The 21,501-nt window shown below is 42.1% G+C and overlaps 1 protein-coding gene across 3 annotated transcripts in view; it reads right to left on the bottom strand.

The window, feature by feature from the left end:
* Positions 1-21,501, bottom strand: part of LOC6551625 (homeobox protein cut) — a 68,954-nt gene that overhangs the window by 22,782 nt on the left and 24,671 nt on the right. For 2 of the 3 annotated variants that reach the window (XM_015155909.2, XM_001978519.3), the window contains exon 2: positions 7,019-8,284. In XM_015155909.2, coding sequence (XP_015011395.1) covers positions 7,019-8,284 — 1,266 coding nt within the window. Of the gene's footprint in view, positions 1-7,018; positions 8,285-21,501 lie in introns of those variants that run through there. The other variant, XM_015155908.2, reaches the window with a different exon arrangement.

The following is a 21,501-nucleotide window of genomic DNA, read 5'->3' as shown; positions in this document are numbered from 1 at the left end:
TCCTTTCCTATTTCACGCACAACACGCTTTTGTTTGAGTTGAAAATCAAAAATCAGAAATCCAAGACCAACAACAAACAGGAAAAATAAAATCAAGTGTTACTATTTTTAAATTAACCCCACAACGCCCACTGTGCGTCTGGGTCTGCGGTCGCATTTTGACCGAGCCACGGCAATTATTTTGACGACGCTTAATTTGCGTTGAGTTGGAGATTTCTCGGATGCGGATGATGACGACGACGAAAACGGAGATGAGTCGAGATGAGATGAGTTCGGATGAGATGAGTTCGGATGAGATGGCGATGAAGATTGGGAATTGAAGACGGAATTGGGGACGGCGACGATGTCGCGGTTAACTTGCATCAAAATTGAAGCGACAGCATAGCAAACTAATTAAAGACCAGGCATTTACCGCCCCAAATTGAATGATTTTTATGCTTAGCCTTTTTTAATTGTTCGAATTTCGTTGAATTGCTCTTGGCACTGCGTTTGATGGCCCCAAAAAGAACTAAAATGCAGAGCATCACCACGCTATAATGACATATTTCGCGTTTTATGGCATTTCACCAGGGTGTTTGCTGAGCCCCACTTATTAATTTCAAATCAATTGTGTAGTTAATTGCTTAGCTTTGTTCTGGGTTTTTTTCGGCGAAAAATAAACTACTTCTCCGTATTTAAATTCGTTTTCTTTGTGCCATATTTAATCGCGTGTTAATACTGCTTCTTGGCAATTGTAGAAATTCTTTGGTCTTGTTTTTGTACTTGGCTATCTATCATAATAATCGTTTTGGACTGTCACACGTACACACAGCGCCGAAGGTTAGCAAACAAAAACGCCAACGGAGGCTAATCAAACACATCAGCAACATCAGGCAGCAGCAGCAACTTTAGCCATGACTGCTGAATATCTGTATGCTTTTTGCCACTATCTTCAAGATAATAAATTCAAATGCAAAGTTAATTAATTGCCAAGTTTGCTATTTGTCATTTGCCATTTGCCATTTACCATTTGCCGTGGGATCAGCAAAAGAGCAACACGTTGCTGCTACCTTCCGCCTGCTTGCAAACTCAATTTAATGGTAAACTAATAAAAAGAAATGCAATTTGATTTATCGACAGGCGGCATGAAGGAGAAGCAGCAGTGTCGTCGTCTTTTGCTAATTGAAATGCTAAATTTCCGTTCATGCCTGTAATTGACTTGGAGGCCCAGAGGTGCGATGTGGAATCGAAATTGACAATTTTACAGATTGCCAGAAATTGCCAGTGATTTTGTGTGTGAGTTTTTCGGAGGCCCCCAACCAACACAACAAAAAAAAAAAGAAAAATATTAATGGCTACAAGATTTTGGGCCAAGACTTGGCAGATTTTTCATCTGAGCACCCACCCCAAAAACGCCACCTTCTTCAGTCGATTATTTGCTGGCCATAAATCACACGCAAATTCGGTTTTTCTTTTTGGCCAATTGCATTTTCGACTTGTCGCCGCTTTAATGGCCTCCAATTAGATAGAGCTGTGTGCATGTTTCTATATTTATGAAGTGGCAGAAAAAAAGCGATAAACGAAGAAAAAACTGAAAAGATTTTCCCTTTAATGAGGTGCGGGAAAGTTGAAAATGCAACAGTAATGCTGATGCAACAGCCGTCGTCGCCGTCGCCGCCGCTGCCGCATCAACAATAATTTTTTTAAATTCCAAATTGAACTGAACTAGCTCACGCAACAACAAAAGCCCAAGCGAACGAAAATAAGGAAATAATCAATTTAAAAAAATCAAAATCACACATTTACCCGGCACAAAACTATACTAAGTACTACATACATTGCTCTATGGCAATCAGTCAATGTGCGACAGAGAGGGGCCGTGTCCGCCAGATAGAGACGGACTATCTGTATGGCCGGACTGCTCAGACACTCACTGATCAGAATCCATATGCGATAAATAAATTGAATTTATCCGCAATTGGTCGAAAATGCCAGGGGGTTGGTGTCTATAGGCTACCCAAGTACTACTGTATGTTTGTGGGCCGTTTGATCAGGGGCGTACTGTAGTCGGAATCGCCTATACACGGGGTATACACACGTCGTTCTCATCAACATTAATACTAAATAATAGTGGGACAAAAGTCAGCTGTTAGTTTGGGAGCCCCCCTCGCATTTATCGAAACTCCCTTTCGCCTACGCCACTGCACACGATAATGACTGTTTTTCACTTTAATCAGCAAACACAAATAGCAACAACAGCCACGATAAGCGCAACAGCAACAGCAACAGCAACAGCAACAGCAACAGCAACATACAACAGCAATGATTGCAGGCAGTAGTCCTAAACTAAGCTCAATGTCTCCAGTAATCCATGTGCTTTGGTATTTGTGTGCTGATTGATTTGAATTGAATAATTGCAATTGTGCGACTTGTATTTGTATTTGCATTATTATTATTGTTATTCGTATTCGTACTCGTACTCGTAACGCCGCATGTCTTTTTGTACATTTCGAGTTCGTTTTTGTGTTTGAATTGAGACTAATGACATGTTGAGATGGATGGCGACCATTTCAATAACCACTAAACCACTAATCCAATACGTAAGTGTTGCCCTCACCCGTTTCATAATATTTCTTTGAGCAGCGCACCAAGTTGTATATTGTAGTTAGACTTTTGCTTCGATGGCATAATAAGTCATACTAAATTCGAATAGTCGCCAATAATTTGGTTTGCTTCGTTTCAATTCTTAAACGTTTGACAAGTGCAAAAAGCAACAAATACACCTAATGAGAATCAAATTAATAAAAATTCTCAAATAATTGAGCTCTTGCCTTGAATCAAAGATTACGAATTTCAATTATTTTTCGTTTGATTAGAAATTGAGAGACTGAGAGTGCCGCAGAATTAAAATAAGGGAGTGCGACAAAATTTCTCAGGGGGATCGAATCGATGAGTTGTTTAAACAGTTGATCTGGTTTTTGGCTGCTTAGCCGGCTGAATTTAATTTTAGACCGTTTACATTAGACATTTGATGGATTTTCCGCTCGATTTGCATTTAAAAATAACACACTGCCATTGTCTTTTGCCTGGAACGTGTATCCAAATATTTGAGTCTGTCTGTCTGTTAAGTGTGGCACATATGTACATGTATAGTACATATATTCGATCCAACCCTTTTGGGGTTTTACCTCTGACGTAGAAGCGTCTGGGCAAATAACTATTCCAAATATATATCGAATATATACACATATATCGAACTATATATGTATGTATGTATGCGTGTGTATACAGATATGTATCTGAAAAAGCGTATACTCCAAAACCAATTAGCCGTCAGTGCGAGAATTAGAATTATATTATATTATTGAGCGATCGTAGGATCGAATTAAACGGGGATCGCAGTCACGCGGTGATAAGCACAAATCGAATTTGTGCATGAAAAATTATGATTATTTCTATTGTTTCTAAACCGATTATCTATCACGTCCCAGATGTCGGCTTATGCTGGTCAATGGATGGTTGTTGACGTGATGCGGGACTCAAAACTATGTGCTCGATAATCGCGTTGGTTATCAGTCAAATTTGTTTGAAAGGTTCCTAAAATAGCCGCTTAAATGTTTTTGTATTTTATACAAATGCTTGCTTGGTGTCTCTTTAAGAAAACAATAGTTTGCAACCACATTAAAAAACCGCAAACCTTATCAATGAATGCGTATATTTATAACCGGCCCATTTATTCATAAAAACTTGTGGTTTTTAACACTGCTAATCAGATCTATTTTTTCTACTTATTTATTTTTCCCCTTTTACGACCTAGTGTTAGGATAAACAACTAAATCTGGCCGCAAAACAAAGTTGATAAAAAATTGATTTCAGCTTGGGTTTGGCCTTTTTCCCGTCGTTGTTTTTTTTGTCGACAAAAATTCTATAAATATATAATACAAATAATAATCATACACATTTTTGTAGGGGCAGATAAAAAAACGAAATCGTGAGCGTTATTTAAAAAATACATTTCTTGTATTCCGTGGGCTTTTTCCGCATATGCTGTTTGTTTTTGGTTGCAGTGTGTGATAAAAAAAAGTATAACAAAGTGCCACCGTACGTGTCGTTTTTGTTTGAAATTATTATGTGCTAAGTATTGGTAACAAAACAAAATCGAAGCGGAAGCTGTGCTGGCTGCTAATTTGTTGTTCATTTGTTTGCTCTGTCAAGAAGCATTTCATTTTTTCATTTTTCATTTTTTCACTTTTCATTTTTCTTCTCCTTTTTGTTTTTTGATAATATTTTCTCATTTTTTCGATGCGTTTTATTTTTGGAAAGAAGACGCGGCCCAAAAGCACTTTGTCTATAAAAATGCACTTCTGCGAAAAAATAAACACATGCCTCATAGCCAAAACAAACGCACTGCAAGTGAGGAGCTGCTGCACTTCGACTCTAACAACAAACAACTGTTGCAATTCCATTTAACATGATTTCTGGGCAAAAACTCGCGCCCCATACAAATGTGTTGAAAAGTATAGTTGTGGAAAAATAAAATGCATTTCTGAAATGAACTGAACACGCGAATAAAGTCTATAAAGTATAAAAGTCTATAAATATTCGAAAATATCCTTTTTCATATAATTTTCATCTGGATTTTTTTTCCCCTTGTATTTTGCATTTTCCTATGCAAGACAACTAGTATTCTTTCCTCAACTGTAGATATATCCCCAGGGCCTCTTCGTTCATATTCCTGTCGATCATCTTTGGCTGCCGCCGCTTCGAGGACAAAAAAATATTGTCGCATATTTATGAACATGTGTAACAGATAAATCTGAATCTACACAGAATCTACACACAGCAGCAGCGCTCATAAGTGATTTAGTTGTCAGTCGAGTGCATTTATCACAGCTGTACATGGATGGTGGTTTCAGAGAAGGGGGCTGATGCAGCGCAGGAGGGGTGTCTTTTGGGGGGGGCGGGGGTGTGGTGGACTTGGAGAGGTGTCGTCCGCGGGCGCCAGTAATCAAACTAATGAGCTTGGGCCCACCATCAGGCGGCAAAAATAGCTTTAAATGGATTTCAAATAAGAAAACGCGCGCAAAACGCGAGCAAAACGCCAGCAAAACGCAGGCTAAAAGCCAAAGCCACCAGTGGTGTGCGCAGAGGGGGTATTTATATATTTCGATTAAAAGAAAAGTTTGAGTTAGCTGTTCTCCTATTTCGAAATCAATATAACCTTTTTATTTATTTTTTGTATATATTTTTTAAATCAGAGCATTTTTTAAGCCCCCGCTTATACGAGTATCTCTTGCAAGCCTCTGGGGGGGTGGTTGGGTGGGTGGTGTGGCCAAGTGAAGTGATAAAACATTAAAGAAATGCGCTTCTCCTTTCCTTCCTTTCTTTCTTTTTGTCCGCTTCTTATTCAGCAACACCTAGGGGTTGCTAATGGAAGAGAAGCTGCCGCTGCTGCTGTTGCACTTAATGGCAAATGATAATGATTGATGCTAAAGTGCAACGTGCCCCGCCCCCGCTGAGTGCACATCTTCGAATCAGCAAAAAAAGCCACACGAAACACTTCAAGTCAAAGCTTTTCACGGGTGGTTTTTCTGGATAAGCAATCAAAAGGGGGAAGGACTCAGTCTTAATTTTGCATTAGGGAAATTGCTGCGTTGCTGGGGACATCTAATAATGGATTTGGTGCTTATAGCACGAATCGGTGTTTGATTTGCGAATATTGACATTCATATCTGCAATAATCTGCATCTTAAGCCCGCAAGTCTTCATTGGTTATGGTTTTTTTTTTTTATCTAGCCCATCCCATTTTATAATGCTACATCCTGCTTCCGCTCCCACTTGGTATTGTGTAAACAAAGGCATTCAACAAATTTGTAGGCGTAAAAATTGTCTTGTCAATATTTTAATGATATCACTTTGCACCCCCTGTTTTTGGTCCTTGTCCTTGGAAGCCCTTCGTCGTTATTTGCCTGTCGCAAAAGTTTCCTTCTAACTTTTTCCCTTGGCTGGATGTTGGGTTGCTATTGCTGTCCCACGGAAAAGGCTCAAAATCCCTGGCTGTATGTTGGTTTTTTTTCGCCTTTTCTTTTTTTTTTTTTTTTTTTGGCCAGCTTGTCCCTTTTTGCCGCTTCTGCTTGTTCTTGGGCGTGTAAAGAAGAAGTCAAAAGTCCCGCCGCTCATTTGTTTGCCTTGTATATACATATATATATATATGAAGTTTTTTTTTTTGTATTTTTCCCGGTTTCGGTTTCGTTGTACTCGGGCAACATTTTTTCTGTTTGGCTAGAAAATTACAAGAAAAGTGGCCGAGTGGTTGGAAAAGTGAGAGGGGGCTTTGTTTATTTGTGCAAGTGTTTTCTCAATTGTGCGTACTGGTTTGGGGGCACGGCGGTCGGTCAGTCGTGCGTCGTCGTCTGCGGTTCTGCGGAAATTCCTCTCCTTGGCCGGCACTCTGGTTAACTTTTTACGCTTCTTTCACTCCTTTTGGCAGTCGGCGGCATCCTTTCCCACTTTGCCGCTTTCCCAGCCGCTTTTCCGCCCCAAATACACACTCGCACATTCCGAAATTCCGGTGTGGGCGGCGACGTTTGTCTAATCTTAACGGTTTTACATTTCATTGCGCCGGGTAATTGTCCGCCGGTGGTTTGGGCAGGGTTTTCAAGGATATTCGACCTTAGTGCGCTACAGTTTATTAAATTAAAAAGTCACTTAAAGTTGCTCTTCTCTTTTCTTTTTTTCACTGAGCAGACTGCAAGTTTTATGTTAATAGGGTTGTGTTTAATCCCCAGTACTTGGACTAACGAGGGGTTAAAGAGGTAGACTTTAAGTCGAAACATGTGCACTAGCTCGGCAAGGAGCTGTAACCTCTGGTTAAAGGTGTTTAAACAGTGTGCATATAATACCCTATTTTTGGGATACATTTGGGATTTTGTAAGCTCAATGGTTAGGGTAAACGATTGCCCAGCCGAAAGGAACTCTACTGCTAACCAGCACCTGCCCACCGATGATTCCCACTTAACCTCCGGTTAGTTGAAACTTACCTCTTTATCTTTGGCAGCTAGTAGGACAGCAGGCTGGCCATTGTTGTTGTTATTGTTCTTCTTCTTGCGCTTCTCGCTGTTGCCGCTGCTGCTGTTGTTGTTATTGTTGTTGTTGTTATTGTTGCTATTATTATTGTTGTTGTTGTTGTTCGTGTTGCTGGTGGCGGTGCTGCTGGTGTTGTTGTTATTGCTGGTATTCGTATTGTTGTTGGCGCAATCATCGTCCTCCGCTGAACTGGCCACATGTTGCTCACTTTCATTGCCACCATTGTTGTTCTTTCGACTACAACTATTATTGCTATCGGTTGTATTGTGATTATTGCTAACATTTAAACTAGCCTCCCCCGCATCCTTGTGCTCCTCAAGATCCTCTGTATCTTGCTGCTCCTGCTGCTGCTGCTGCTGCTGCTGCTGTGTTGTTGCACTTGGCTCAGTTCTGGTTTCTTGCTGTGCATCCAGCTCCATGTCATCAGCATTCGATTGCATCGAGGCATTCTCCTCCTCATCGTCCTCGTCCTCATCATCCTCCTCGTCCTCCTCCTCCTCGTCCAGCTCCTCCACCTCCTGGTGACTATTGTTGCTGCTGGTGTGATTAACGTTGCTGGTGGCGCCGCCGCTCTTGACATTGCCAGTTGCAATCGTTGCTGCGGCGGCGGCTCCTGCTGCTACCGTTGCCACTGGCTGTTCTGTGGGAATCGCAACTTCGTTCGCCGGCGAGTGGAGGGGTGATTGCTGCTGCTGCTGCTGTTGCAGTGCCGCCGCTGCTGCCGCGGCTGCCGCCTCCATCATCATCATCTGCTGGGCGTGGTTGAAGAAAAGCTTGGGATTGAGGCAGGCGCCGCCAACACCGCCAACACCGCCGCTCTGTTGCAAACTGCTCTGCAACTGCTGCTGCTGCTCGGCGCTGAGCAACGGCGGCGAGGGCGACGGCGTGTTTGTGTTTGCCAGCAGATTGCTGCCGTTCTGCTGCTGCAGCGTTATGGCCGCTGCAACAATGGAGCTGTTCAGCAGCTTGTCGCTGTCGCTGTCCAAAATGCCGCCGCTGGCCGTCTGCTGCAACTGCTGCAACTGCTGCTGCTGCTCGTCGTCGATGTCGCTTGTTGCTGTTGCTCCTGCAACAACTGCTGCAACTGCTGCTGCTGTTGCTGCCGCTGTTGCTGCCGCTGTTGCTGTGTCGCTGTTCTCGCTGTTGAGATTGCTTTCGGGATTGCCGGTGGATAGCTGCTCCTTGAGTGTGTTCACTTCCTTTTCGGCAAGGGTTGCGCGCTGCAAAAATAATAATTGATTGATGCATTAATAGGAGCGTTTAATGTAAGCTTTCAAACAGATATAATTGAATTATATTTAGCCAGAAACGGCTGGAAGGAACCATCATCGCTCGCAAAAGCTGTGCACATATGTTGCTTTTAGCACGAACAAAAAGCTAAAAGTTTACACACCCCATTTACACGCCTGCCTCATTCAGACTTTGCCAACTATCGACCCTCATTAATTTTACTTTTAAAGTCATTACGGGTTAAATTTAGCCAAATTAATACGTTGCAAAAACTTTTGTCGGCCCCGAAAATGCCAGCACCAAGCACACAATCACACAATCACACAATCACACGCCAAATAGGCCAAAAGGAGTCAGGAGTCAGACGGGAAGGCTTAAAAAACATTCCGGGCTATTTCCGTCTGCATTAGCAACCAAAACAACAACAAGGATCTAGAGCCAGGACCAACAAATTTATAGTTTATCGTCGGTATCGATAAGCCCAACTTGAAAATGTTCCCTGCTATTAGTGACCTGACCTTCGATGGTCTTGCCTGCCTGCAAGTCTCTTGCTCTGAATTCAAATGCCAAAATGCGAAATGAAAACAGCAAAACAGAAAGCATTGGGCAATACAACAGAATGGCAAAAATAAACACAAAAAAAAAGGAAAGAGAAGAAGAGAGTACAGAACTCCCGAAGAAGGTTACAAAAATATGCGGTGCAAACTTTTTTGGCAAATTAGTCTGGGACCCAGACCAGAATCAGGATCTCCCCCTTAAGTTTTAAGGCTTCCATTCCATTTTGCCTAAGCCCAAGCCAAAACACCCAAACACCAAAACACCAAAACACCAAATGGCAATGACTTTTGCTTCGATTTTCCGTTGATTTGTTCGGTTTGGCCTGGGGTTTTTGTGCAATTTTATTTGTATAAATACCGGAAGCTTGCAAAAAACCAGGACTTCGGTGGGCGTTGCAGGCAATAAAGAACTTTGGAAATTAGTCGGTGGGCTAGTGCTGCTGCTTCTGCCGAAACTACATATTTGGTGTGAGTCTTAAGCCTTTGCCTTGCCTTTAGTTCTTGGCCAAATTGTAGTACTTCATATCGATGAAGGTCCTTCTGCCTCCGATTTTCCGAATAAAGTTAAGCAGGAAGTCGTTACACAGAGCGTGGAAATGGGTGAAAGGGTGCTAGATAGTTGAGTTTTGTGGGCCGTGCGAATGCGATATTTCAGCTGTCCTGCATACTTCGAGTATTGTTTAGATCTCTGGCTTTAAAAGGTCGCCAACATGAAAAATTGTCATATTTTCAACAACAATGGCATTTTTTGTTGTCTATCTATAACTTCCCCCAATGGCGAGAACCCGAACCACAAATCGTTCGACGTTCGATGGTTTTGAGTGCGCTTAATGACAATATCCATGGGAAAACCGAATGGCAGAAAGAAAATCGTGTTTCCTGCCCTGCCAGGCATATTTGTCAACATCATCATCCTCATTACGAGGGCATCGAAGGAAGGAGTGGAGTCTCGCATAGATATATATTTATGATATTTAAAAGCTCTTAAGTACAAACAACAGACAAGTGGTTGGGTGCAGTTTTGTCCTTCGTCCGACGTCCTTTCGAATGCCAGACACACTGGCAGACAGCTGGAAAGTGGGTGGGCTTGGGCGGCTTGGCTTCTCTCCATCTCCATCTCTCTCTCTCTTTCTCCCCCTCTCCCCCTCTCCCTCTATCGCTCCCGGTGGTTCAGTGGTTGCTCTGTTTTAAGACCTCGGTTAGCGGCTGCTGCTGATGCCACTGTCTTGTTGTTGCCGGTTGTCGTTTCCCGTGAGCTGCTTAAGCTTGAAAATTGTTTTCATAATGGCCAAGAGTGAGCGGCTGTAGAGGATACTTTTCCGTTTTCATTTTCATTTTCATTTTGATGCCCGGTTTCCATTTCTTTCGCTGACTTTTTGCTGGACCAAAACGACCAACAAAATCGATCAAACTGAAAAGCAATCCACGTGGGAAAGGCAGCACTTGTTGGTGTCCACTTATTCACGTTTTCCACCTCGCAAAAATAGTTTCTTGGAAATTGTACTCTACGCAGTCTGGGCGAATCAATTAATGCCAGCCAGTCCAGCGATTCTGGCCCACTTTGAGTTCGGCTTGGCAGCAGTTGCCAACCAAATGAGTTAATTAACTAAAATGCGGGTGGCTTTGCCGAGAATTCTTTTTTTTCGCCCCCAGTTGGAGGGGTTTTCCTCTGTTTTCTTTTTTTTTTTTCGGGACTCTATCCACTTCAATGGCTCTCGTCCTCGTCCTCGTCCTCGTCCTTTTGGCCCGTGTGTGTGGTCAGCTTATGGCAGGGCAAGGCTTTTCGTATTGAGCACCCTTTTAGCGTGCCCCCGCTCCGCTTTTATTTTTTGGGTTTCATTTAATATTTTGCCGGTTGCCACTTCAAAGGAGCTTTCCAAAAAACAAAAAATTTATATATATATAAATTTATATATGTATATATCGCAGGGAAAAGCGGGTAAACCTCTGGCGCGCGAACCAAAAATGTTAAGTGAAATGTTAGCCGCTCGTCTAAGGGTCTGTTAAAATTCCAGTCATACTGCAAATTGAATTGCAATTGGGCATGGTTATGGATGGCTAAATGATATATTTAAAAAAGCTACTGGGCTTTTTTTCATTAAATGTAGCACTGTGCTAGCGGGTTTAAGTGGATTAAATTTGGCTGGCATTTCTATGGCTCATTTGCTTCGGCTTCAGACTGCAATTGTATCAACTATCGGCAGTCCAACTTAAAAGTCCTTATCCCATTTTGAACGCCTGCTTCTGTTTCTGTTTCTGATTCAGATGCTGTATTTTATTTTTTTGTTCTTTATAATGTTAGCGGTGTGTGTGTGTGTGTTTGAGTTGCTTGCTTGCAATTGTCGTGTGCTTGGCACATGTCAACTCATTCGCCAAAACCCCTTGCACCATGCCCCCTACACATTTTCCACACCCTCCGAAGTTGCAGCATGCGGCATTGTCTCAAGCTGTTTGTCTGAAGTGAGTTTGCCTCAAGACCCGCGAACGGGGAATACTCTCTCTCGTTGGCAAGGAGCACAGCAGCTGCTGCGAGGACTTCGGGACCTCAGGATTTCTGAGCTCTGAATTTCTGGGTTTCATGATTCCCGCACTTTTCTTCTTTTTTTTTAGAAGGGAGGTTGGGCGAGAGCACTTTTTGTAATTAGTACGAAGGCAATGTTATGAATTGTGCTTCAACTTAAGCTCGAGTGCCTTCATCTTCTTCTCCTGGTTTTCCAGGGGGCCTGTTCAACCCCCTGTTGCCCGAAAAGGGTAGCTACATGGTTGGACTTGGGAAGGGGTAGCACGCGAGGCAGCAGCATTGTGCGGTTTTTGGACAATAAATCAAAGCAAATCAATGCAACAGCAGATGGAGTAGAGGAATGGGGTCTTGAGGGGGTTAAGGTGGCACACGCCGTTACTTCTTTGAAGCCAGTATACCTTGCTGCCTAGTTAGCTGCAAGAAGTTGAAGGACTCTTGAGAAGTCCCTCCCTTAACCCATGACTGCCACTTAAACGCCTACATGACATGACAGGCTGTCGTGGGGAAAATGCTGTGTCCCCAATCCCCATAAAAAAAACGAGCAGATGACGACTAAGAACCCAAAGCGTTTTTTACAATTACACACACATTAAACAGCACAAGCCAAAGATAAAGCTTTATGCGAGTGGCAGAAGGCTACAAGGGGTTAAATATAGATATGTGGTGCCTGTCTAATGAGAGCGGAAAATTATTGTAGCCTCGCATTTGGCGCAGACGAAGAAGCTGGTTGGAAAACATGGAAATGGTGGTTAGGCTGGTGCTTTTATAGCCTCAAATGCTAAAATAAGAAACTAGAAAATACTGAAAATGTTGAAAGATGTTTCGAGAAATCAAAGAACATAACATTGAATAAGTACAACTTGCGATTAAACTCTTTCTGTGCAAGCCTTTCCCTCCAAACGCGATTTAATAATCCCTCCTCATCGTCCAAAGCGCATTTAAGTAGCTCAACTGTTATCCATTAATTGCTCGGTCTGCTTTTCGACTTAATACTCCAGGAACTCCTGCTCGAAACCCCCAACTTTTTGTTGCCCCCCACCCACTTGGAAAGTATTCTTCAGATTCGGGGCATGCCTTTGCATTTGCTTTACAATTTCAAACATCATTAGCAACGCACACAGAGGAGGTTTTTAAAGGGGTTGTGGGTAAAACACACGCACACATGTGCACACGAAATATACATATATCCCTTTTTGCTAATTATTTATTTAAATATTAAACAAAAATCCCCAAAACACACACAGAAGGAACGAGTTCAAACCCCACCTCACAAGAAAAAAAATAAAACTGCAACAAAACGGAAAAAAGCTAAATGGAAAGAGTGGCATAAAATCAACACATACAGAGGAAACACCACTCACTCACACACACACACGCAAAGGAAGAGAAAAGACGAAAATGATGTATTGATGCTGAAAGAGAGGGGGCGATGATATGGGAATCCTGTCTGCACACAAATAAAAAACACTCGCACACACAAGACAAGGAGGAGTAGAAGAACAAAAGAGCGAGATAGAGAACGATATGGCTGTGTGTGCAAATACATAACTTTACATTCGCTGAGATACCGTTAGAGATGTGAGCGCTTGTGCCTCCTCTTCTTTTGGCTAACTAATATTTTCTAATTTTAAATTCTGTTTCTTTTTTATTGCCTCACACGAGCACACACACTCACATTGTAACTCCCTCAACACACACACACACACACACACATAGACGCACACATGTAAATTTATAACATTTTCTATTTACTTATCAAAAATCAGGCAAAGGCATTGAGAAGGGGTTGCTGTTTTTTATTTTACTTTGTTTTATGCTTTTTTTGCATGGTGGGGGGTTGTTGGTAACTGAAAACTGCGTGCACGCCCAAATGTATGCTATACAAAATATAAATTAGCTTTGATATGCGAAGCTGCTGACGAAGATGGGAAAAGTCAGGGGAGAGGAACGGATGGGGCGTGATATTCGGGTTGGGGGTCCTGTAAAAAAGGATTATATACACGCGTGCCCTGCATATGTGTCTGTTTTGTGTGAAAAGATGCTGGAAAAAAGGATTAATGCGTGCGCCAAGCAAGAAGAAGACGAGACTTGGCAAAAGCGTACAGTGTGGGGTTTTCGATTTTTAATGCGCCACATGACAGCGAAGAAGAGTTATATGTGGAAGAGAGATTGGGGAAACTCAAGTTCCTACGGCTTTTTTCACTGATGCCAAAAAGTGTCAAAGAGTGTATGCGTGTGTGTGTGTGCACCCCACTTTTGAGATACAGTTACAGTACTCATAATACCTAAAGCATGCGAGTGTGTGTGAGTGGGCATCAAATTAGAGGATTTATAAGTGCCATAGGCGTAGAGGAGAGTGGAAATTAAAGGGTTAGGAGGGTAGAGTGGAGCAAGCAGAAATGGCGGATTGTTATGAAGCCGATTTGATGAATTAAAAGTTTCAAAATAGTTGGAAAATCACAAATTAGCACCCTAACTAACCTGCATTAAGCTAAGTATGTTAATTCCTTAATACAAAGACTGCCAAGCCAGGTTTCACTGCCATTTGTGATTAACATGCGAATCATTGCGAGTCCCCCTTCGTTTTCTAAACAACCCTTCCTGGAATTCCACCTTCCCGCTTTGAGTGACCAAAAGTAATAATAATTTTTTGGCTTATCCTTATTATTACATAACGTATGCATACCTTTTTTTGTGTGGCCCAAAAGTACCCATTCCACAAACAACGGGCCCAATCGTACATCAAAAATGAACGCTGGACACACATGTGTGTGTATTAGATGACCCTTTTTTGTGATCCAGTGGGTGGGTGGGTGAGCCCATTGTTCTGTCTGCCCCATCCCACCCACGGTTTTCTCCGGTAGGCCTTTTTCGGCCAGGATTTTTGTTGTGTGTATTCTTTTTCTCTTTTTTTGTAAAGTAAATAATTAAGCATTACACTGACCAAATAGCACAAAGCAAAGGGTGTGGAAATGGTCAAGTCAAGGCAGAAAACGGGCCCAGACAAATACAAATAAATATAACTCATATGTGGGCATTGTGTGGGTTAAAGGGGGCGGGGGTTGGGGTTGGGGTTGGGATTGGGGTTTGGGGGATGTGTGTGTTCGGTCAGGCCATACAAATAATGATTAGAAAGCACCGCCTCTAAACCCTTGTAATTTTTGACATTTTTATGCGGGCCTCAAAATGCTTTCAGTGGGGATAAAAAAGGAAAGCCGAAGGGTTGTCCATTACCTAAAATTTGACATTTTAAAATCTAAACGAAATTAATGATTTCAGTTTGCCCGGTGGTGGTACAGTTGTGCACAAAGTATGTGAATGTGAATGCCTAATTAAATACTATGTGAATCCTTTTTGGCCTTAATCAGACCAAAGCATTAATATAAATGAACGTATTAATGCTTAAGGCCACCGCCGACTAGAGAATCAATAATTCTTTTGGGCGCTGGAATAGCATTGGCTAAGCTCTAACGAAAAATCTCTTAATTAAACCGAAAATGAAGCAATTTATTATTTGCGCTTTATAGCGAAGTTTCTTTGCTCGAGGAGAGACCCTTTTTCAATCAAAATTTCCAATCAATGTCAATTCATTATGCCGAGTTGCTCCATCTCCTGCAAAACCAAGGCAACCAAATTGAATGGTTGGGGTTGGTTGGTTGGTTGGTTAAAATTCTGCTACTAAAGCAACCCCGAAGACAAAACTCAGTTGGCATTTTTAATGAAAAGCCACGCCAACAACGATGGAGAGCGAAGCCCAAAAGTTGCCTGTCAAGTTTTGCCTAATCAAAATCGACAACATTTTATAGTTTGGGGGTTTTTCGACGGGGGCTCCATCGCTATAGAGAGATGAGACGACTTCACCTTACCTTCTTCGATGGCTTAGCCCGCAGAGTGTGTGACAAACAAATATTTGAGAACGTAAATCAGAAATCTTTCGCTTTCATTTGGCAATCCTTTTGTGAGTGAGGAAATGTCTGCGAGGGGGGGAGAAATTTGGGGTTGCTTGTGCTGCCTGTCCTGGCAAAATCGAAAAACATTTCGTGTATTAAAACCGAAACGAATTAATTTAATTAATTACAATCATGTCTTATTAGAGACGTATGAAGAAGACGATGTCGACGACGACGACGACGAACCAAGACGTTGTCCTTTGGAAATTGGGAAAAGGACGACAGTTTTGTTGCTGGCAAAATGAAACAACAGCGCGTGTCAGCTGCCAAAGAGTTGCTTTTGTTTCAAGTGCTGCCAGCAGAGCTTAGTGGGTTAAATTTCGATGGCTGGGTCGTGCGGGTGTGGGGGTGTATTTTTGGGGTGTTAAGGGTGAAGTTTTAGGGTGGTGGCGCCAAAATTTTATGCTCACATCATTTATAAATGCCTGATTTGTTATTTACAAAACGAGACAAGTTGCGGCATTTCGGAATTTTCCAAAAAGGAGTTGGGGCGTTAAGGTCTACGAAGCTATACATATATAGTCGTGTGTAAGTGTGGGTGCCACGCCACTTAATTTGAATTTGAGTAATTGCCCAAGGAGGAGAATTCGCTTTGTTCACCCCGTTTTTAGTGGTTTTATTTGGGTTAAATTCAAGTTATACTTCCGCAGTTGGGAAGTCATAGAAATCGATTTCTTTAAATATCTTAAAGGCAACTTTCTGACTCAGCAAAGATAGTGTACTGCAAAGATAGTGTCTGTCCACATATGGCACCCAATATATCTCTTTGAACACTTTGTTGGCTATTGTTGTTCCTGCTGCTGCTGCTGCTGTTAATTAATTTCTGTAAAAATATTTATTATTATTAGTCGACCCGCAAATGGCGATGGCAATGCACTCGGCCAGCCAACACTCGATTTATATATGTAAGTGCCTGTGTATCTGCATAAAAATGCATGCCACTGATTCGCACTGGCTGAAAAGCCCCTCCACCCCACCCCTTCAACGCCCTACTCCTGGCCGTTTTGTTTTTTATTTTGTGTGTGTTTTATTTTTTTTATTTGCTTTTTTTTTTTACCCCCCTCAACGACTTGACTGTCACTAAACGGCTCATCTAACTGCAATGCTTCATAGAAATTTGTTTGTATGGCCGGAGGAACGTATCGGAAAAGGGAGCATTATGGGGTTAAGGGGGCGGGGGGGCTTGTCTGGCTGGCGGGCAACTTATTTTTACAACAACAATGAACCAGAGAGTGAGCAAGTGAGATGGAGCACAAATCACAGAAATGAAAATCGAAAAGTGCACGCTCCTCGCATATGAAACATACGAGTATATGTAATATCAGGCAAATGAACAGTCGCAAAAATGCATATGCGATATATTTGCATATATTTTTATGCAGATAAAGAAATATATGTAGGTCATCGATTGGTAACATCCAATTAGCAAACCAATGCTACATACGAGCACATACATATCTAATGTAAAATGTAATGTATCTACTAAAGATTATGGCGATTATTTAGTGATTATCCGAAATGGTGAGCATTTTTCTACGGTGCATCTACAGCTGCGTCTGTATATGTATATCAATATACTATATACTTTGTATCCGAGAGTTGGGGCAACAACAAATTTACACTCCAACAGACGATGTCGTCGTGCCAGTCACTCAGTCAGCCAGAGCGGCTGTCTATAATGCAGCCCCGCCCCCTGCGCCTTCGCCTTCGTCCCATATTCCCCATATCGGCTGATATATACGCGCTCGTTTATATGTACCTACGTATGTGCATGTACATGTGTGCATGTGTATGTGTGCATATGTGTACGTGAGTATGTGTCTGTCTTCATGTCCCTCGACTCTTCTATAAAAATAGGCAAATAATTATTTAAGAATTTCTTGATTAATTGGCAACGTTGTTGTTGCTGTTGTTGCTGTTGTTGGTTTTGTAGTTGTTGGGGCATGCAAATGTTGCCGCCGTCGTTGGCTAAAGCGAGTGAAAGAGTCAGAGAGAGAGAGAGAGAGAGAGGGAGACAGCCGCAAGAGGAGCAGACTGATGAGGCATTTTGGCCAACACTTGATTGCATTCCCAATTGTTTGCCGTTATGCATTTTTGCCAATAATTCACATAAATGGCGAACGGGTACCGTGGTCCGTTTCTCAAAGACACTTGCAATTGTTTTCTATTTTTCCTGTTACAAGCAGACGAGAGACACTGCAACTTAGTTGCAACGTGAGATGCAAGTACAAAAAACAAACAAAAGGGCAGAGAGTTAGGCATTGCTATTTTAATGGGCCATTTTAATTGGATAAGCAGGAATGAAGTCGAGTATTTGCAATGAAATGTCATTCAGTTGATATGATGAGTTAATGCAAGGCAATGTGTGCAGTTCAATGAGCTTTTGGAATTCTTAGTTGAGATAATGATTTCGAGGGCTAGCACCAATTAATGAAGTCAATGGCATGCTAATTATGCATTTATGCATGTTTCTAATTAACCTAATGGTGTTTCAATTTTTGTTGTCTTTAGTGCCTGATAAATTGGTAAGTTGGTAAGTGACCCAAATTTGTACATACTCGTACATACACGTATGTATAAAGAATATACACTGTTGAAAATGACATATGTACATATGTACGTTATCCAGCCGATCGAAATAGCAACCCTCGTAGATTTAATTCACTGCCAAGGCAATTAGCATATTTTATATCAATTCCTGTCATACACGCATTCCACACCTTGCCATTTAGTCAGCCTCCCCGAAAACCCAACCCCCGCAGAATTCGAGTGTCACCGCCCTAACAATTGACAAAGTTGCACAAAGGCTCGCCGAAAGAGAGGGGGCTATGAGGTGAAAAAGAGACGGGACATCGCACTCCTTTTGATTCCCCTGCTCCTTCGTCGTCTGTATGGCTCACGTCTGTGATGTGTGGCTCTCGTTTATTTTTATCAACTTAGTTTTTGGGCTTTTTTGCACTTACTATGTGGCAGACAGAGAAAGAGACGGAGAGAGTGGGAGAGAGAGAGAGAGAGAGAGAGAGGGGGAATTATTGAAATGGAGAGACATTTCGCAGATTCAGATTCATCTTGTCGTTCCGCATAAATAACTGTCGCCGTCTCTCTATCTCTTTTCTGGCCGCTCTGTCTGGCATGATGCATGCATTATTTCATTAAAGTATTACAATATTAATTCGATTTTCACTAATTGACAAGAAGAAGAAGAACAAGAGCAGACGGAGCAGACGAATTCCGGGAAGAATTGAAACGCAGCGCTACGAATTTGACTCTGTATGGGATCTGTACGAGTAGATGTCATTGTTGGGGATGATTACGAACATGCTATCGATACGGTGTCTTAATTGAATTTTAATTTTAAGATTATTAATTGATGTTTTAGTATTATTTCCCAGCATTTTCTACGCATCGTGTGCCCTCCCATCACCTTTTTCAACAACCGTTCAAAATGCTCCCAATCCTGCGCTTAGTTTTGACCTGATTTCGAGGCTGTTTAGCCGACTTAAAGCCACTTGGGCAAAAAAAAGAAAACCCCTCGAAAAAATTCGCGGATAAACAAAGGAAAAAGCATACGGCCAGTCGAGAGTGAGAGGCAGAATCGGGGAAATGGATATAGGTGGGTGGTTTTCAGAGTCTGCAAATGTTGCGGTTTTTACGCACAACATTGGGGCGTGGCGGGTGGGGTGTGTGTGTGTGTGTGTGTGTGTGTGTGTGTTTCTGGTGGGGATTTTAATGCGAGTGAACGGGAGGGGTAGAGGCAAACTGTTGCTCGGCATTTTGCGTTGGCATGTTTGGTATGCTTCTGACCCCAAAGTACAAATCAATTGCATGTGTATGCTGCGGTGACTGTGCGTCTCTGCCTGTGTGTGAGCGCGTGTATCATTTGCACATCACACAGACACGCGCACAGACGCAGACGCACACAGATACTAACCCATACAGCGACAAACTGGCCACGTGCTGTGCCGTGCCATAGTGGACTGCGATTCCGATTGCGAGTGCCTTTTGGTCAATGCCAGCCGACTGACTGCCGGCCTTGTCTCCCTGCGAAATTGTGTCAATTGCAGTGGCCACTGGGAGATGTCACCAGACCCCCACTTTTCACTCACCCACTCACCCACTCACACACACACACACGCACACACATTGTCCACACTCAACGCAATGTCAACAACATGCGCAGGTTGCGCGAATTTTCACAAAAACGGGGGAGGGGCGGCAATTTCGAGTTCGTTGCTGTTTTTGGGGAACACCCGAGGCCTATGACATTTCAATGTCAAACTGAGGTTAATAGGGATAGTAAACGGGAGCGTTGATTTACTTCTTGGTATCTGGCTTGTTTCACACTGCTAGTTCTTCCAAGTAGATTAGATTACTTGCCCCCGCATAAATGGCTCCCTGCTTGGATATCTATTTTCCCTCGAAGTTGGCATTCTGTGAACTGCAGTTTACTTCAAATGCGTGCCCTCTACCCCAATCACTTATTTTTCGTTTGTTTCTTATCAATTCCTCGGCGGGCGAGCGGTCGATGAGTGGCGTGACCTTCAATGCGAAATCAAAATCAAAATTAAAATCGAATGCTCCCACGCATTCAATGGATGAATGCTTAATGATGATCATTTCAACAAAGAAAAAGAAAAAAAAAAAAAAAAACAGACGACAAAACCGAAACGAAACGAGGCGAACGCTTAATTTAGTTTCCTGCAGACAAAATGTGAAATTCGATCGAAAGCATTTTGTATGCCGAAAAACAAAAAGCCTAACAAAGAATCGCTCAGAAAGCTGAATTAATTTTTTCTTTTTTTTTTACTTGGTTTTGCATATCGACAAGGGCAAACAGGAAATCCATGTTTATGTTTAAATTAATAATAACACAAGAGAGCAGGGTACACACATCTACATACATATGTACATATGCAAGTATTTATAATATAAGAAGGGTATCAATGAAATGCTGTCCATTGAACGAACTCTGATGGCGATAATGATGTTTCTGCCGCTGCCGCTGATGATGATGATGCTGATGATGATGATGCTGATGTTATGCGGGACAGCATTAATACAATAAATTATATTATGGCTCTTCCTGTTTGCTCCGATAAAAAAAAAAAATAATAAAAAAAGCGAAGAACGAAATTGAACAATATTTTTTGCTCTCTTCTTTGGGCTTTAGCTTTAGCTTTAGCCTTTTTTGCGGGGGATTGATAATAATGCCTGGTCGTGGCTGGATCTGGCAGATCTTGAGCGTCTGATTTGTGCAAATAATTGAAATTTGCATATAATGAAGGCGACACACTGGGGGCGTTCAATAAAAGCGGGTCTTTGGCGTTTTTTTTTTTTTCCTTAATTTTTTCCTTTTTCATGAATGAAGCCTTTCCTGCACAGTAGCTGCAATCAAGTCGTGTGCTAACTCTTTTGGTCCCAGGATCAGTCTATTGTAAACTGAAAACATAAATTACATTTAAGGTGAAGTAAGCCCCTTACCCCTCTTTGCCTTGAAAAATATGAAAAAAATAATAACAAAATACAGGGAATACCCTAAAGCCCAAAAACTGGTCCGCAAATTGATGATCATCTGGTAATGAGCATGATGATGTTGCTGTTGCGCCCACTTTGTGTGGGCGAGATGTTGTCTGTTGACGTTGCTGTTGTTGCCAACTTGTTGTTGCTGCTGCTGCTGATGCTGCTGCTGCTGCTGCTAATGGCAGACAGACGAGACAAGTTTTGACATATTTTGTTGCAGGAGGATGGAGAGGACAGCACCAACAACAACTACAACAACAGCAACGACATGAATGAAACGCAAATGAATGAAATGCGGCTCGAAGGCAGCAAACACACACGCACACACTCACACACAGACAACGCGGCCAAATAAAAAGCGCAAAAAGTGAAAAATATGTATGCAGAAAAAAAGAGGGAAAGAGAAATCTGAAAACAGGACCCCCAATCACACGTGTGTGTGTGCGTGTGTGTGTAGTTATCATTATAATGCCAGTCGCGACAAACATCATTAGTTGCTCACCACCTTAAGTGGAGCACAGTGTCTGGCCAAGAAAAACGGAAACGAAGAGCGGGGAAAAACAGTCAAAAACTTACGAATTCCGAATGAGAGCAATGGAATGGGAGTATTACCTGCAATAAGAAGAAAATTGTTATTAATTTAATAATTGTAGTTATAG

Source organism: Drosophila erecta, unplaced genomic scaffold, assembly GCF_003286155.1.
Source record: "Drosophila erecta strain 14021-0224.00,06,07 unplaced genomic scaffold, DereRS2 tig00000126-arrow-pilon, whole genome shotgun sequence".
Classification (NCBI taxonomy): Eukaryota; Metazoa; Arthropoda; class Insecta; order Diptera; family Drosophilidae; genus Drosophila; species Drosophila erecta.
Note: the sequence above shows the minus strand (reverse complement) of the source record. Positions and strands in the feature narration are given on the sequence as shown.